Below are 19,857 nucleotides of genomic sequence, written 5' to 3'. Positions count from 1 at the left end.
TAAAAAATATTTATAATTAAAAACTACATTATTCATTTTGTAAACGGTAGTAATTATTTTACCTTGAGGAATTTCATCGGTCATTTATAGTTTCGAAAAATTTAAAATTTAAAATAATAAAAATCAAAAATAAATGAAAACTGCAAATACTAATTTTTAGATATTTTTGTAGTCCATATAAATAATATACACTTTAGATATGTATTTTGATAGTGATATAGATTTATGACTACAATTATAGTGTAAATTTAAATATATACTTTTAATTAGACACAAAGTCTGAATGTCCGATTCTTGCTAAAATTACTAATATAAGTAAGTGTGAATCAACAATGCTATTTTATTTTATTTTTTTAAATTCATCAGTATCTAGTATTTTATTACGAATTCCTTTCGACTTCTCAAAAGTACGAATAGAAATAAGTAATTTTTTAAGATATCCTTGTACCAGGGGCGTATTTTAGGGGGTGAAGGGGCGATCTTCCCCCCCCTGAATCCCTATTTAAGGAATGGATTATATGTCAGATATACATTTCCAATTTTTTTAAAGTGAATCATTTTATAACGAAATCAAATTACGCGTGGCTGCGATTACTAAATTGGGCTTTTTATCTGGTCCATATTTAGTGAAAAATCAAATAAAACACAAGCCTAACTTTCAAAACACAGACAGTTGTTAAAAAAGAACTACACAAAATTTGATTCTAAATGGATCCGGCATTAGATTAAAGAAAAAAAAACCACAAATATTAAAGACTCGCTAGATTTAAATATTACCAACAATTTTACTTGTAAATTTTAAGCCTAAATTAAAGAAAAAATGTGAGTCCCCCCCCCCCTAGAAGTAAGTCTAAATACGCCTCTGTCTTGTACAGTTATATTAGGTTACCAATTGAGATGAGATTATAATTTGATGACACGGGGTGCATAATTTTATTTTATTGATATTTACTTACTTATCTATAGAGGCTTTTTTCTTTTTTTTTTAAAAAGTAAGAACATTAGAAGTTCAACATATGTTATTGAGAAAACTGGTTCCACTACTATATCAACTGTTGTATATAATTACATTTTTACTTTTTATTTTGCAATCAAATTTATAGTAATAAATAAAAAATTAAATGGGTTAACAAACGATTCATGAAAATCACAATCGTGTTCTATGGCTAGTTAGAATTACTGCTAAAGTGCATATGTTTATATTCTATACCAGTGGTCGACAACCTTTATGGACTCTTGGGACATTCAAAAATTAAAAATGGTTTACGGGCCCAGTCAATACAAGAAATTTATTTGATATTTAATAACATTTGTTAGTTTTGGAATTTAATGCGGACTGTATAAAAGAGACGTGTGTACCGGTTAGTATATACGTATGCATATTTTGCATTAATTTGATACAATATAAGTAAAATTAGGTGGGGAATGTCTAAGTTCACTGATTATATGCTGTGCTTATCTACTACATAATATACTCCATAAACATTTTTTTATTTAACTTGATTCGTGAGATCATCGTGTGTGTAACTATCCGACCATTTTTACAATCACATCCATCGATTATTATAAAATTTCAACAGTTTTTCTCAGATTTTAACAGAACATTAGAGCTGCTAACTACATGTTTGTCACACATCACTGTCATTAAATAATCATCGCATTATTATGACATGTGAACCAAATAATAGTCGATCGAATCCGGGAAATACATATATCAAATACTAATCGCCCGAGGTAAATAGTATTATTTATATTATATAATATAATAAGTAGCGACAAAATATTGTAGAGATGTACTGAAAATATAAATGAAAGAAGATTGCATATTATTTCAAGGGCTTCTTATTTCTGTTTTTTCATTTTTTGTCTAGACTAATGAAAATCAATGCTGAATAATTAATTAAAAATAGTATAATTGGACTAAGTTTCGGTATATTTTTTGAATAAACATTAATTTATAATATCATATTAAACGAATATGTCTTTTTCCCATTTTGAAATCTTAAACACATCCTGCATTGAACGGTAGACACAATCGCATAGTATTAACGTTTACCATATTCTGAAATCATCATTATTCACATATTAATCAAATAAAATAATAAAAACAGTCGGATAAACTGTTTTGATCAATATATTTTTATGAACTTGAAAATTTTATCCATTGATTACATCTAATAATGATACTATATTTTAAATTAATACAGATATATACTTTTTCTAACTTTGTTTGATACGAAAATTCCAAGGTTAGGTGAGTTTATCACAAGTTGGTGGTAAAAAGAATCTAATTATAAAATATACATTATATATATATATTTATCATATGACTGCCAATAAAGCTAGTGATATACAACTACACAGCATTTTGCACTGCGCTGTAAATCGGACCGATTATGCATTTTAAAGCGAAGTTATTTATGTAACCATTACGCCACTCCGGTCCCAATACTATACGTCGATAATTTACATACGTGTTTTTCCGCTCCATTAAAATATTAAAATACTTTTAACACCTACACAAAAAAAAAAATCAAACCGTAAAAATCGCAAAACTGGTTATGGAGTAATATGTATCAATCTCGTGCTAAATTTTGGAAAAAATAAATAAACTCTTAGATTTAAACATGTCACGTACGTGATAAGCCGTCGGTTTTTTTCCATTCCAAATGCGAACTAAACACACTCTATATAAAAATTAATTCCGTCACAACAAATAAGTATTATATGATAAAAATAACCGATTTTTAGTAAATAGTAAAAAATGCATAAATTAAGCACGTAAGAAAACTTTTGAAGAAATAATTTTCTTTTTAATGGTAAACTCCGAGAGTGTTCAGGCGGAACTGTATAATGAAAGTAAAATAGAAAATACGAAATATAATGAAAAGAAGTGAATATGCGAAAATATATTTCAGATCACGTATTTATACATTGAAGGATTAGATTTTCTCTTCTGTCTCATTATTACCTTACCTAAAAAATTTTGGTGGAACATTACCAATTTTTTTCACTTTTTTTTTCACACTATATTACTCGTAGATAAACGATTTTATTCTTAATTATTTAATTAGAATAATTGCTGAATGGGCGTTACAATTTTTTATTAATTATATTTACTATTATTACTTGATAAATTTATTTAGAAAAAAGTAATGTAGTTGATACATACATTAAATTAGAAATATAGTATACTTTTACAATAGGTGTTACAAATATATTTTATTCTTGGACGAATAATTTACAGATATACACTCATTTCGCCCTCCACTGAACTTAGGTTTTCTCGTTTCTTATTTTTTATATTCGTAAATGCTAAAAACCCCTGTTCGCAAAGATATAAAATTGAGAACGGTAAAAAAATAATTAATACAAATTTTCAAAAGACCTCGGCACACCTAGTGAATACTTACAGTACACCAATGTGCCGCGGCACTCAATTTGAAAACTGATGTATTAGACAATAGCTTGCAACAAACTTTATTACTTCAAAATCGGGAAAATAATATTTACAAACGGTACCCGCAGTAATACTCACTTGTATCCATAAATATAAATAAAGTTATAATGTCGAACATGTATAACGCGAATGGCTTACGACTCACGTTTGTGAGATCAACTGCTGTTATTTAAGTCCGGCTATGATGTGCAGACGCTTGCGAAAAGTCAACATGATTAGTTATCAGGACGAATTTGGCCAAATCAATATAAGCCCTCATTAGTCCTACCAAAACTGTCCTTTTTCGAATCTATTAAATCTTACTATAAGATTTATAACGTGGGTATTAATACTTTTTATAATTTTAAAATATTATTAGTTGAATATTTTTTATGATGAAGTGTTTTTCATATATACGATGCTTTATTGAGTGCAGATTTTACTGTTATTTTTGTCTCATTCTGTATCAGTATTTATAAGATTAGAAAAACGTACTACATTTTAACGCTAGATGAAATTATTTTAAAATAAATAATATTGTCGGTATTTTATAAATACGATTATTTATGATAACATTTGATTCCGTGGAAATATTCAAAGGAGCGCAAATTATTGAACATAACTACATTGAAAACAATTTGGTAATGAGTTATTTTAAAAATGATATAAATAATTAAAACTCTAATCGTCTTCATTAGAAGACTTCTTAAGTGCGCTAATAATGCCGCATGCATAATTATATACGTATATTATACTAATTACTTCTGTTTGCAATAAATTAATTATAATTATCGCAATTACAATAAAAAATATTATAATAATCAAAGCATTGTTAGTAAATAAACATATAATTACTAAAGTTGAACTAAAACTAAACGTAGTTAAAATTCCATCCATTTACTGTATTTTTAAACGTATTAATTCAGTTTAACTATTACACTTAATACTATATATTTTATAACTAAACAATTTTTTGAAAGAAAAACGTTGATAAATCATTATTTATATCAAAAACTATTTATATTATTAAATGTTATCATAATTTATACATTAATACATAGTTAATATCCAATGAAATTACAGACAGTAGTGTCTATTTTTTTTTTTTTTTTTAGATAGTAGTTTCTATAAAAAAAAGACAAAACTTCTGGATAGGGTTAAATACAGAAATAGGTAAATTATTTTGGTTATAGTCTTTTAAGCTTAAAATCAATGGTATATTGTTCTCGAAATAACGATTCTGAATGTAAGAGGTTGGTCGGTACATGTTTCTTATGATGGTTGGTAAACTAGAAAAACCAAATTTTGTAACAAGGTAAATTTGTTTAAATGTTCTAATATCAAAAAATAAAAGACATCTTAAGTTTAAGAAAATCGAAAATTATAAGTATCTATAAACAGTAAAAATGTCATTAAAATATTTCGAAGCTATAAAATTTCCTTTGACTAAATAACTAATACTATTTAATGAATTCGTTGAATTATCCAATTTCATAAAACATTTAATTTTGTAATGTTTATAAAACATTTTTTTGCAATTTTCCGATAGATTTTTTTTTTTTAGCTTCAAAAAAAATCTTATGAAAAATCTTAAACATAATTTTTAAGCTTTAAATATAAAAATTAAAATGCTATGAATTTTTATTACGAAAATGTAACGGATTTTCATCTTTTTGTCATTTTATTATTTAGCGTTTAAATGCGTTCTTTTAATTGTTTTGTTGAAATTAAGCACAATCAATTTTTGTTCATCATTAAATTACATTTTAAATCATATCAAAATGATTTTATCAACATTTTCAAAAAAGAGCTAAGGAACATGAAAATTTTGATTTTTTTATAAATAGCCCAAACATTTTTTTTGCAAATTATATCATCTATAGCAATCGGTAATATAAGAACTCCTTCTGGATGAAATCATTTACGCAGACATTAAAAAAAGAAAATATATCCTGAACATAATCATTAACCTGGTTAAACTAACTCATTTCACTCAAAATCAAAAATAATATTTACATTTTTAATTCATATATTCGCAATTAGTGCAGTGCCATATCGTGGCAACAATAATCGTATGTATTGTACATCTGCGCATAATATTAATAAAAATTTTCAATAAAAAAATATTTGTTTGGTACAATGATTTTGCCACTTTAAAAATATTGCCACCCTAGACCCTAGTTTCACAGGTCTAGGTCAAAATCCAGCCCTATAAGTAGTAAAATCGCCAAATGATTTTACTTGTCAAATATAATATTCTAAAAGAAGACTATCATAATAATTAATAGCAATCATCCAATCTAGCAACTATTGGTGTAATATATAATTTGTAAGTATTTGATAAATATGTGTATATTAAATATGACGTAGAACAAAATGTTAGCAAAAATTGTTACGATAAATGGACAGACCTAATGAGAAAAAGGAATTTGTATAAAATAAAAATCTAAAACAATGGAATTATTTGATCTATTACGTATTATTTATAGTGTCTATACTACAAATAAAAAAGACAAATGAATTTTTTCTTGATATTACAAAATTATTTACATTTAGCAATGATAAATAACAATTAATAATCGAGCTGTGCATCATGTTTTATGTATTTTAATCATCAGCGTGTGTCGTTGAACCATACACGAAACTTAAATATTCTTTGTACTACAATCCGTGGCATTATAATATAATGTCAATATTATATCACCACGATAATAATCATTAAATCTGTTTAGGTTTTAATAACGTTGTAAAATAAAATAATGTTCAACACAAAGACACTTGATAATTATACAAATTTAAAAATATAAATAAAATAGTCATACATATACCATATAAATTAATTAATGAATAAATGCTTAGGTGAAGTATTTTTTTTAAATTACTATAGGTTTCGAATTCAAAATTCATCACCATGTACATACAAATTCGGTAAAATCGCGACTCTAATAATAATTAATAATTGACAAAATTGCGATTTTACTGACTTTGTACTCGTATATACCTGATGATAAACTTTTAATCTCAAACCTGTCGTAGTTTACAAATATAATACTCCAAAATAAACATTTATTTATTTCTATATTAATTAACGAGTATTGAATAATCAATTACTGATTTTTAATTTTTATTTTATTTTTAATTATTTTTATTAATTGTATAAAATAAAGTCGCGTTTTGTCGTTGCTAATTTTTTATTTTATTCCAAAAGTTATATTATATAAGACCATACATAAATCGTATGAATAGATCCTTATATATGCGACTTTAAATATAAATTATATGTATTTTAAATTTTTTATGAATATGTTAAAAATAATTTTTATTTATTTATTTATATTTTATTTATGTTAAAAATAATTTGAGCTCAATTGGGTGAACAGTAAAAACCTATTTGTTTCAACATAGAAAACCTTGATTCGCCTTATGCATTATTTTTATTTTTAGCTTCTTTCAGATTTCTGTACCAACAGTGAAAAAATACGTTCCCGACTTTTTTCCCGAAAGTCCATATGCCCGAAACCTTTTTTCCCGATGGTTATTATTAAAAATAAAATACTTATATTATTATAAGGTAATAAAAATATATTTTATTATTTTACTAAAATATTATTTTATTTATACAATATTTTAAGCTTATAGAAAATAAATTATACCTAAATTATGTACGTATGAATTTGAATAATATAAATCAAAAAATACATAGGTACATCGACTTTATGGTTAAAATTATACTATTAAAAATCTACAATTTTGCTCACTAAACAAAATGCACGCAACACCATTATTATTTGCAACGCAATTATTATTTGTAATAGTTTTTGTAAAACTCATTTTACACAAATCTGTTCACATGCTATCTCCGATATCGTAATCAGATAGTAAATACTTCGATTAAACTTTTTGAACATTGAGTTTTTGAACAATATATTTCTAATTAAGTGCTCCGCTAAGAATTTTGACAGGAGGGTGCATCGTGCATAGTATACGCTAATTTTTAAAAATGTTTAATTTATTTTAGTAGAAATACATAGAAATATTTTTTCAAATTATATGTTGATACAAAGTTATTTTTGTTTATTTGTCGGATACAAAGTAATAAGGAGTATTGGCAACGATTAAAAAATCCGATAATGATCGACTACTCGTAAGCTTATCGCATGTGATAAAAATGACCTATTTATAAATTGAATATACTTGTGACAACTGGCATGTCCTTTATATTGAAAAAAAACCTAAGCGTTTACAGTTATTATTTAAAAAATAAATATTATAATTTATAATATATAAACATTAATTATTATGTAAAATAAGTATTATAATTTTTAATAGATAATTATTTAAAATAAATATTATAATAGATTACGTGTGCAAGATAAAATATTTTTAATAGGTACCATTAATTTATTTTATTTTATTTTTTTTTTTTTTTTGAGAAGCCAGGGGGATGCAATTGCACCCCCTTGCACTCCCCTCGCGGTGCCCTTGGTGCTAATAATTAACAATTGCCAGTTAATTTTGTTAATATTGTGTTCTTTTGATTTTTTTTTATTTGTTTCCATTTCAGGAACAATAACAGTCGGGAAAAAAGCATTCAGGAAAAAGGCTTTCGGGCATACGGACTTTCGGAAAAAATTATACTCAGGAAAAAAGACAATCGGGAAAAATATCGTTAACCAAAAAAATATTTCATAAACCAGTAACGATTTTACTTACAATGGTGTTTCATTTTTACTTTTCTGTGAATAAATTTTCTGGTGATAGATCCACACCAAGGATAATATATAACATCTTATACCAATGGGCTAAAAAGGTTATTTCACAATATACTCGAAAATTTTCCGTATGTTAAGCAATCATTAATTGTCAAACAGAATCAACTCGGTACCTATCAAATAATAAGTACATAAGTACATAACATTTTGATGAAGTATATATTTTTGTGAACAAATCAAGTTCTTACTTTAATGTAAATCCGTTTAACCTTGTGTTTCAATCTAAGATAAAAATCAATTTTAAATGTAGTATATTGTAGTACCTACACTGAAAAGCCTACACACTATCTAATCTAATAATATTATTTTTATTATTAATTATATTTATCTATATAATTTCATGAATGTTAAATTAATTAATGTTCTATATTGCAACAAATTTAATAACAAAAAAGCTTTTAAAAGCAGAGAAAAAAAATATATTGCATGATTGATAATTTATTTGTTCTCGTAGCCAATAATTTTATTTTTTACATTTATACTTACATTAAAATATTTTTTAATAAGATACAATTGTCATTCAAATTATGTACAGTTATTTTATCTCAATTTAATTATAGTTGCTATGATCCTTGAACGATCATCACATTCGATTTTTCACGAAACCCTTATTTAAATCAGTGGTTTTCAACTTAGGAGTCGTGAAAGATTATTTAAGAATCCCCAAAAATAATGAACAAATGGTGGTTATTCATATCAAAATATATTATTTTAAAAATTAATCTCATTTTTAGGAATATACAATACTACACCGAATAAAATAGCGTGTAGCGTAATCTTATCTAACGACGAATTATTAACTAAAAAACGATTGTAGTCACCAATTTTAAATGGATTGGTATTTAATATCTGATTATATTTACACTCGTAACGTATACGTGTATTTAAAAAAATTTAATCACAAATAATAGTAATCGATTTGATCAAAAAACCTGACTTAAAAGTAGCAGTTTCTAATATAAAACCCAATATGGATTCTATAATATCAAAAATTCAAGCACATTAAAACGAGAAAATTTCTAATATGCATTTTTATATTATTTGAAGGGGTCACATTAAAAATTAATAAAAATAGGGGTTCATAATTCAAAAAAGGTTAGAAAACCATTGATATAAAGAATATTTTTGGAGTAATAAATTATAAATAAAATGAATTTATAAGATAACTTGAGTCAAATCAATATGAATGTTATTGCTTACATTATAGTTTATTCATACTAATTTTAACTCTATAAAATAATTTAACGTCATTTAAATTTATATATATATATATATATATAAATAATTCAATTAATACTTACTACCGCATAATACATTATACTGGTATTTACTTATAATTATACATATATGGTAAATTTTTTTAATCAGCCCCTCCCATCAATGCATACTTGATCCATGCATTCAATTAAAATTCAATAATCATTTTCGAATAAATAAGTCGAGATATTATCCATTTATTACATATTAAAATTTTGCTATTGACTATTGCGACGTAAATCGTATCGCTTTTATATTACCAGACGCGGTAGTTTCTTGTTGGACATACATGACCATGAAAAGGCAGCGAAAGATTCAAATAATCCAATAATCCACTGTAAGTGATATAACATATTTTTTAAATTTATCTGAAACACTAACTTACTTTACTCGTTTTATATATATATTACATTCTTATCTCTTTTTTTATTTTTAAACGTGTATCATTATAATATCTATTCAAAATGTTTTGTTAATATAAAAGCTGTACACATTACTCCTTTGGGTTGTCAAAATTTTAAATAAATAAAATACATAATTTATATTCTTCTAAAAGTATTCTAATTACTTTTTAACCGTTTAGCTACATCAAGTTACATTTATCATTTGATATACCCATACATATACATAAATACATATATACATACATATTTGTGGTTTGTGTACTACACAAACCACATTACAATGTGTATTAATGTTTTAAATTATATAATAATATTTAAATTTAAGTGTTTTATTATTTTTTTGAATTTTTATATTTTAAATACTTTTAGATCAAAAAATAATACCTAATGATCATTTAATATAAGTTATGTATCCTAAAAAATTCAAAATGAATAAGTTATAAGTTTTATTTTTAATATTAAGGTATACATTATGTAAATTAATTGGAAAGTCAGTTATTATTACTCCTAATATAATGCAGATATTGAAGTTCCTTTATGATATTTAGTAAAACTTATTATATTTTTAGATAATCTAAAATATATAATCTTGAACGTATTTATTAGTTTACAATGTTTGCACATGACTGCATATCGCTTCTTTTTCTTCTTCTTCTTATTGGCTTTATAACTCTCCAAGAGTCTTCACCACCACCATCAAGGCCTTCCATCTTTCCCTATCCTGGATAACATCTTACCAATCTTCTACTTCCAATGCTTTTAGATCCTGATATACTCCATCCACCCATCGCTTTCTTGGTCTACCCCTAGGTTTTCTCTCACTTGGTTGGTACTCTATGGCTGCCCTCACAGCCTTTAATTCACCCCTTTGCATGGCGTGTCCAAACCATTACAAACGCTATGATTTTATGTAGTTGGTGATCTTCGGGCTTTGTATAATTTTCCGGATTTCGGTGTTTGCCCTTATTCGTCAGCACCCCAATTCGTCATCATAAATCGCACTGCAAATCTTCCTTAATATCTTATTCTTACTCTAATTCTTGAAGTGGGAGCTCGGGGCTACCTATCCCGAGGGTATCTACCCCTGAGGGTATTGCTTAAAATTAATTTATAGATTTAAGTATATCGCTTAAAACTATAAATTCTCCCGAGAACACAGACACAAAAGCCTAATTAATCTTATTTCTAAGTTGTTTTCAATTGTTTTTGACGATATACTTCATTCACGTCACGTGTATATAATTTTTTTTTTTTTTTTTGTTGCCTTGCCCCAGCAGACGACCGCGGACGCACATCATGACCGCGACGGTCGTGCCGGCGCGACGGCGCAGCACGTTCTGGGACGACATGACCATCGAGCCGGTGGTCGCGTGCTACATGACGGCGTTCACGCTGATCACGCTCACCGTGTCCAACCTGAACCTGCAGAAGGCGTGCAAGGTGAACCTACGGCTGGCCAGTGACACGTGCGAGGCGCTGGTGACGAAGGGCGCGGGCTCGAGCGCCGCGGACGAGGTGGCCGTGCAGCGGCTGGTGGCCGGTATGATGATGTGGCAGACGTGCGCGCAGAACGTGCTGCCGTGCCTGGTCATGCTGCTGGTGGGCTCGTGGAGCGACCGCACCCGGAAGCGCGTGCCGTGCATGCTGCTGCCGCTGTACGGCGAGCTGGTGCGCAACGCCGGCCAGCTGCTGTGCGTGTACTTTTTCGACCAGCTGCCCATGGAGGCGGCCGGCATCGCCGAGTCCATACCGCTGGCGGTTACCGGTGGCCAGACGCTGTTGACCATGACCGCGTACAGTTACATGGGCGACGCCACGTTGGTGAGTGTTGATGACCGGTGGCGGTTTTTAAGAAGCCACAAGATGAGGAGGAGGGCGAAAATATTTTACGTACACTTACAATTTGCATACGTATCCCGTTCATTTTTTCCTGTTGCTCGATACATGAGAAGTAATTTTAAGTTCTATAAATGTCATACCTATCACGGCGGCGTAACATAAAAATATAAGTATATATAAAAAAATTAAAACTAAAATTATTTTTTATTCAAACTTGATTAACGGTTGAACTTATAGGAGCAAACATTTTTGTAAACAGTAAACAGTTTTGGTATAAAATTATCGCTAAAACGATTTTTAATGAACTGTTTGCTCATTCATATTTTTAGTTTTTACACGGCTCAAGGGGTGTTCCACCTTTCTCTTCCCCCCCCCCAGCGTCTAAGTAAAGATAATACACCGAAAATTTATTTAGATAAAAATAAAAATAAGATAAACTAAAATTATCTTTATAAAAGATAAAAGAGTATCGAAGTTCATCTAGATAAGAAGCGAATACATTTAAAAAAAAAAAACAACGATTTTATATTAAATCGTTAACAAAATAAGAGATCAGACTTATCACGCATAAAAAAATTTTGCATTTGTTTGAGGCGTTTGAAATTGATATCGATTTTAATGTGTTTTTTTAATTGTTTAGGGTAAAATTGAATATTATATTTTTATTTCTGAATCTCCTTTATGCGTTAACGCTTTCCGTAGTAAGACCGATAGTGCTAGAAAATAATTAGTGAACGAATATTAGTAATAAATGTGAGGGCAATAGATGAATATGAAAGAGTGACCCCGTTCAAAAATAGTATATCCTATTTAATTTGACAGGTTCATAGTGGGAGAGCCATTTTTTAAATTATGACTGTCTATTGGCCATTTTCTTTGAAGTCTTATTGGTGGATTGTTGAGAAATAAATCGAGGATATACGGGAGATTAAAGGATTTGAATGGAGTGACATTTTTTTGTATTGTCAAGTTCCTATTTCGTCTACTGTTGGAATTTACGAGTCTCCGTGTATTGCATAATTGATCATATACAATGGTTTTTTAGTAATTTAGTTATTCAGTTATTTAATTGGAAAAATCTCTATTTTTAAATACTTTCTAAATTGTCTGATGTACATCCACAAATAAATAATTAATGTGAAGACTTTAAGAATTTGAGGAAAATATTTGGATTGTCTATGGTAATCCCAGTATCATCAGCTAATGCTGAAAGTAATTTTTCTACTATGCAGTGTATGAAAACTTACATTAGAGTTAGACATCAAAGAAAAAAAATCTAGCTTCATTATATTTAGATAAAGAGAATTCTAAAAAACTGCTTAAATATCCAATTCCAGTACTTGGAAAAATTAAAACTAGAAGATTCAATTTCAAATTTAATATTAGTCCCATTTCTTAAATATACATTTATATTTTTTTATAATAAATAATAAAAATATAGTTTATATTTACACTATATATTAAACTACGTTTTGTTTAAAAAATAAAAAAATTTATCACTACATTTTTGAGTATTCAATTTTTTTATGCTCATTTATTCAATTGAGGATTAACATTGACTTAATAGCATATTTTTAAATTTGTTCATGTCCGTTCGAAATTTAAATCCTAAAATCACCTCTGTTTCAACTCGCAACGCTCTTTCAAGTATATTGCCTTTGTAACATTTTTTTAATTAACACTCATCACTTCAAATAACAAAAACAAAATTAAAAATATTCATTATCACTCGATAAGACCTATCCACCTTATCAATAGATCTAATGCAGTATTTGATATTTTCGATAGTATTTCAATACTTATTAATTATTTAGAATATCAGTCGTTTTGGCTTCAGCCAAAAACACTTACTAGAATAATGGTCTCATAGAGGGGAGAAGGAACTATGTTGGCATTTGATTTTTGGTAATTTTAAAAGCAGTTATGCTAATTATAGTATTTGAATGGTAACAATCGGCTACCACTCATCGAACTGCTTTTAAAATTAGCAAGGGGTAAATATCCACCTTGCTTTCTCCTCAAATTACACCTTTTCAATAAATTAATGACATTTTAAAAGCAACCCGATAAACTGGTGCAGTGGTACCCGATTGTTGACCTTTTAACATTATATTTAGCATAAAAACAATTTACAAGTCTTTGGGGTGGATAGTAATATATCAGGTAAATTGATTTAGATGATACAATTGATATATTTTCAAAAATTAAAAATTTTTACTCTCGACGTCCTTTTAAAAGTGAGGTTATCTCACGGCGTCCTTAATAAAGCTGATTATTTTTTATTTTTTTTTAAGATAAAAATAAATAAAACCAGAAAAAAATGTATTCAATTGAAAAATAACGGTCGACAAGCACCTCTGTAAAAGCACCACGACTTTAAAAATTGCTAGTTTAAGTGAAAGCTTTACCATAACAAAAAAAAATATGAGTCCCTTTAAATTTAACTATTATTATATTACCACCTACACGTAAATTATTACTCGATAAAAATCTAAATTTTTCAAAGATTTAAAGGAACCTGAATATAATGCTTATACTAACCGCTGTAAATAAGAGTTTACTTTCAGGAAATTGTATTTGTATGGAAGAAAAAATAATTACTTTTTCAACCATTTACACACCAAGCAAACGTAAAATCTGTAGTAACAAAAAAAAAACTTAAATTAGTTAAAAGTAAATTAAATTATAATTGGTCTTTAATTCAATAACCATATTGTTGTAGGTAACTTAACCATATTGTCTCTTAATCCATTAATTTAATAAATCAAACACTTCTATTTCGTTATTAACTTTATACTCGTATTACGATTGTGTTCACAGAATAATACACACTTAGTCTGGCGATCACTATCGTCATTGTCCAATATCATAATCCAACGTGTTTTCCACTTAGTGGTATCTTAAAAGTTTCAAAAATGATGTTTTTTTTTTTCTAGATTAAAAATCGAACGTTTAGAATTGGAGGACTCAATGCTGTTATGGCCATATCTATGGCGCTCGGAACTTCGCTGTCTGGCATAGTATATAATCAATTAGGGTTCTATGGAGCATACGGTCTTTCGTCTGTGTTAATTATAATAGGTTTGGTGTACGGATTATTGTTCGTCGAAGAGATTGCTCCGATAACGGTAGTGAACGAAAACAAATCATTTAAGACCACCCTCACGGAGTTTTTCAACTTCAAACAAGTCACAGAGTCATTGAAAACAACTTTTAAAAAACGACCAAATACCCAACGACTAAAGATCATTGTTTTGTTAATCATACTCATGGCGAATGCTGGCACAAATAACGGTTCGTTTTGAAAATGTATATACTTTTTTTTTTTTTAATACCTACTTAATATTCAATCATCCTCTTTTGTTTATGTGTGTGTGTGTTGAATTTTTTTATTAAATTTCTTATAAACGAAAAATCAATAAGCAAATAATATAATACTGATTCTGAATATTACTAGTTAATATGATCATCATAAAAATAAACTATTATTAATATGAACAATGTAGGTTTCGTATGAAAATTAACTTAATAAATTAAATATTCTTAACACAATACCTAAAATGCCTTGGAAATGTTTACAAAACTATTACAAGTCCAACACTAGCACTGCCATTAAATCATTAATATAGAATGAGATTTTTTTATGAAGCAAAACTTACTGGTTTTATGCACTACAGTAGTGTTACATGCAGTGCCGGATTACCCATTAGGTGAAGTAGACACCCGCCTTAGGGCCTTACTCGTTTAAGGGGCCCTGTAAAAACGGAAAACTATAATTTTTTTTTATTTAATAATACATGTATTTTATTTACGAATTTACGGGACAAAAGTCATTATGAAGTATAATATATATATATATATTGTTTTAGGCGTTATAGGTAGTAGTAATAATAATACAATTATTTTGTAGGGCCCAACATTTTAATTGTCTAGGGACCCACAAATATTTAATCCGGCACTGGTTCCATGTAATATTTTAAATTATCACTTATTTTTTATGATTTAATTATTATTATTAATTATTAGTCATGTTAATTTATATTAAATATTATGGTGCATTGAAATTTCCTACGTTTGCTTTAATGCAACTCTAATCGAGTTCGATAAGAAAAATGTATTATTATTATTATAAACAAATATCAATCAACTGTTTGAAAAACAACATAAATTATGGTTTTTAATTATAGTCAGGATAGTATACGATTATACATTGTAATTACAACGATTACAACTTTTTAGAAAACTGACTCAACAATAAGTTTCCTATTTTAATTGCTACAACGCTACAATTTGTGACCTATGATTTTTTTTCTAGAATTAAAACCAAATATTACTTATTCTTAGCGATAAATCTAATATAAACGCAACAATTATTTCAAGGTTTTTCTAACAACTGAGTTAATTAAAAAAAGTACATATTACTTTTACGAATCTAAAATTAATTGATTTCTTCCAATTATATTTTGTATACCAAATATAGGTTACCGGACGGTATCTTATTTGTACACTCGTGTGCAATTCAACTGGACTGAAGTCAAGTACAGTATATTTTCAACGTATGAACTGACAGTAAATATAATCGGTTTGTTTTTACAATCATTGTTCATTGTCTTCGCTGTATAATTAACGAATACAATATTTTATTTTAGGTCTTTTATTTACCATATTTATTCTTAGTAAGCAACTAAAAATTTCTGATGAAATTATTGGAGTCTTATCGACCATAAGTCAAACACTTGCGTCTTTATACTACGTTTTCGCTTTCAATCAATTTCTTTTCTACCTGGGTAAGTGTGTAAAGTGTGTAAAAAAAGGAACTTGTTAGGTCATTTGTATATTCTTATTATTGATTTTCACTTATTACTTTACCATTCACAGGACCTTTATTGAACATCTTAACGGCTGCAGAAAATATATCTATAAAATCTCTAATGACAAAACTAGTACCAAATTCTGAACTCAGTGAGTAAAGCTGGATGCATTATCTTTAATTTTTTAATTCAGTCTAAAATAATTTTAAAAAAAAATTTTTTATAACATTGCTGTGTTCAAAATATAATAAAATTTAATGAGTCACATACATTTGTAAAATTTCTACATAGTACTAATATGCGATATTAGGTTCCAAAATATATTTTAGATAATATTTCTGGTTCAAGTATTCAACACATCATTTCATACAATTCGTATTTTATTTAACTAACCCTGAAATACAAAAAAAAATAAAATTTATTCTAAACGCTAAACATTTTAATAATAAAATAATTTTTGAAAACTGTATAAGCTGTATAATCATTATTGCATTTCAAATCAAATATTAATTACGATAGCGGTCTTTAGATTATTATACTAATCAGAAATAATATTATAATCATTTTTGACTGTAATTATTATTATTCAATAACACCACAGATATACACGAAGTTTTATACATAAAATAAAATACTCCTTGTGCCAAAGAGTTTGGCTTGGATTTTATAATTGATAAAACATTTATATTCAAATTTTTTACTAAAATAAATGTGTTATTATTTTACTTGATAAATTTTATTATTTTATAAAATCAATAAAAATATAAATTCAAATGAAAATTAATAATCTACGTATCGCCAAAGAGCTTCGGTTGCTAAAAGCTTGTATGAGAAAGAAAACTTATAATAACAATGATAATTTCAATTAAAAACATTTAAATATACCATTTTTAATATATATTTAATCATTCAACGAAATACGTTTTTTGACACTTATGAGCAGAAATTTTAAAATTGAAATTAAAAATATTAAAAATAATCTTTTAAGGATAAAACCATGACATTAGCTACAACCTATAACTATATTCGGATAAAATTGAATAATATTACAGTTTAAATTATAATATATTTTACATTCTAGGCCAAATAGCAGCAATATTTGGAATTTCTGAAATCGTTGTTTCCTTGTTTTCTGGACTCTTGTACAATGGCTTATATGAAATCACTCTAAATACACTACCTAGCGCTTTTTATTTCATCACGTTCATTTTCAGCATATTCTCAATTGCATTATTCCTGTAAGCATTTATATTTATATCGTTTTTTATTAATAACAAATTGGAAAAGATCAAAGTTCTGTTCATATTGTAATGGAAAAAAAATGTAGTTAATTATTATTAATTATTTAGTTATTATTATTAATTTAATGTGAACAGATCTTTAAACTGCATTACAACATAACATTGTATAATCAAAAAATGTATGTTAAAATTTTACATAGATGGATGTACGTGGTGCGAAAACACGACCGTGAATCCTCAAATGATGTAATAAAACATACAGAGAATTCACATCTGAAGTCAAAAACTATTGATCGTTCCACTTATGGCACTGTAATAAAACAGATCAAAACGTAATTACATACAGATAGTGAATATTCCTAGTATAATACATGAAATAAAGTGTAAAATAACTTAAAATATTTAAATACCTATAAGTTAAACTAATGTTATAATTTCTACAAAAGAGAATAATTATTTTAATTAATCAATTAAAATATATTAAATTAATTTTGTTTGTTGATTTTCCTACAAAAACTATTGATTGTGTATTATCTAATTAATATTTGTGTAAGAAAATAAATTAATAAAACATGCAAACGTGATTTATCATTAATTATTAATTATTAATATTATTTCTTATTAATTTATTAACATTATAATCAGTGGCGTATAAATAACTTTTATTTGAGAGGGGGATCAGTTGCAAATTATTATGGAAGGAAAATTCCTAAGTACCAGCACGTTTAAATTACAAATAATAAAAGATATATATTGTATGTGTCAAGATAATAATTTACAATAAATCCTTGCAATACTATTTTGTTTCCTTATAATTTCCTTACATTAAGAACACTATTTTATACAATTTTAAAAAGGCCTATGGAAGGATCTGACCCACATCCCCCCCTTTTATACGCCCCTGTTTATAATAATATAGTTGTGTAATTGTTGAGCGATAATCTGTAATCATTACAGTAAGAAGCTATGTGAAAAAAATACACATGTGAACTAATTTTATCGAACAAAAACGCTGTCTTATTTTTAATAGGTAGTTTATTATACTTGCAAGATTTAAAAACTAAATATTATTGAAAATATATAATAAAATTTATTTGATTTATTATTTAAACACTAAAATGGAAAATAATTTAAAAATGAATATTATATAAAGATAAAAACTGATTTAATTCATTTTAAATTTTGTTAACATTACAGAAAATGGTTATTTATTACTACCTTAAAAAATGTAATCTTTTAAATATGGAAAATCTGAAGTTAATAAAAAAAGAGAAAATTGAAATAAAACGTAAAATTATTATTCATAATTAAATATTTATTTAAACTAACTTACCCATTTGTCAGTGCATGATACTGACTAGTTGAAATCACCTACAAATCTAGATAATAAAATCACAGCTGAACAATAAATATGCAGAGATTTAGTAATGCATGTTCCAAAATACAAAATATGTGTAGACTACATTATTATTTCAAAAACGGCCAGTCAAAATGGGAAGGGAGGAAAAATTCTGTGGCGTGATTAATATTTTTCTTACAAATAAAATACATAGAACGATGATTTATCGTAATTATCAAGAACCAGAAATATCTATAATCTACCAGTATGTTAGGTATTATTTATATTAAAAATTGTTCATACACGGTACACACTTTCCAAGATCACACAACATGTGCATAAAAGCTATTGATATAGGGTGTTTCAAAAAGAACGCAGAATTGAAATCTACTATAAATTAAATTTATTTCTTTTAAAAAAACATAACAAATATATTATTTTCTTTGGGAGAAGTTATGATTTAACAGTGAAAAACAATATCAGGCATATGACCCTCCCTACTAGCCCTACAGGCGATTATTCTTGATTATTCTTATTACACTTGAAGAGTAATAAGTTGCACCGTCTTATTGTAACCATACAAGAATACCTACCGAGCTCATTAATTTTCTTTGGCCTTATTTAGACCAAATTGTCACACTTCAAGAGAAACAATCACTCTGCTGCGTGAGAAGTTCCTGGACAGAATAATCTCGTTGCGTGGCCAAAGCTACCCACTCGATCTTGCGACTTGACGCCATGTAATTTTTTCTTAT

The 19,857-nt window shown here is 27.1% G+C and overlaps 1 protein-coding gene across 6 annotated transcripts; it reads left to right on the top strand.

Annotated features, from left to right (window-relative positions):
• The first annotated feature begins 1,490 nt into the window (after nucleotides 1-1,490).
• On the top strand, nucleotides 1,491-18,207 carry LOC112693362 (solute carrier family 46 member 3-like). 6 transcript variants are annotated; one of them, XM_025568382.1, is made up of 10 exons: nucleotides 1,491-1,734; nucleotides 8,004-8,249; nucleotides 9,732-9,805; nucleotides 11,150-11,693; nucleotides 14,648-15,005; nucleotides 16,192-16,293; nucleotides 16,361-16,498; nucleotides 16,590-16,673; nucleotides 17,604-17,760; nucleotides 17,964-18,207. In XM_025568382.1, the coding sequence occupies exons 4-10, from the start codon at nucleotides 11,169-11,171 to the stop codon at nucleotides 18,097-18,099; spliced, it is 1,500 nt and encodes a 499-aa protein (XP_025424167.1). In that variant the 5' UTR covers nucleotides 1,491-1,734; nucleotides 8,004-8,249; nucleotides 9,732-9,805; nucleotides 11,150-11,168; the 3' UTR covers nucleotides 18,100-18,207. The 6 variants fall into 6 exon arrangements, with proteins under 6 accessions (XP_025424167.1, XP_025424170.1, XP_025424172.1 ...); XM_025568385.1 differs by having other exon boundaries at nucleotides 11,147-11,693; XM_025568387.1 differs by lacking the exon at nucleotides 8,004-8,249.
• Nucleotides 18,208-19,857: the final 1,650 nt, after the last annotated feature.

Source organism: Sipha flava, unplaced genomic scaffold, assembly GCF_003268045.1.
Source record: "Sipha flava isolate LNK unplaced genomic scaffold, YSA_version1 85_pilon_pilon, whole genome shotgun sequence".
In the NCBI taxonomy this organism is placed as follows: Eukaryota; Metazoa; Arthropoda; class Insecta; order Hemiptera; family Aphididae; genus Sipha; species Sipha flava.
Note: the sequence above shows the minus strand (reverse complement) of the source record. Positions and strands in the feature narration are given on the sequence as shown.

Bases quoted from the DNA above. Each gene is read 5' to 3' on its own strand.
- LOC112693362 (XM_025568383.1), top strand. From the start codon at position 11,169: ATGACCGCGACGGTCGTGCCGGCGCGACGGCGCAGCACGTTCTGGGAC. The intron at 11,694-14,647 runs GTGAGTGTTGAT...TTTTTTTTCTAG, and splicing joins ACATGGGCGACGCCACGTTG to ATTAAAAATCGAACGTTTAG. The intron at 16,294-16,360 runs GTTTGTTTTTAC...ATTTTATTTTAG, and splicing joins ACTGACAGTAAATATAATCG to GTCTTTTATTTACCATATTT.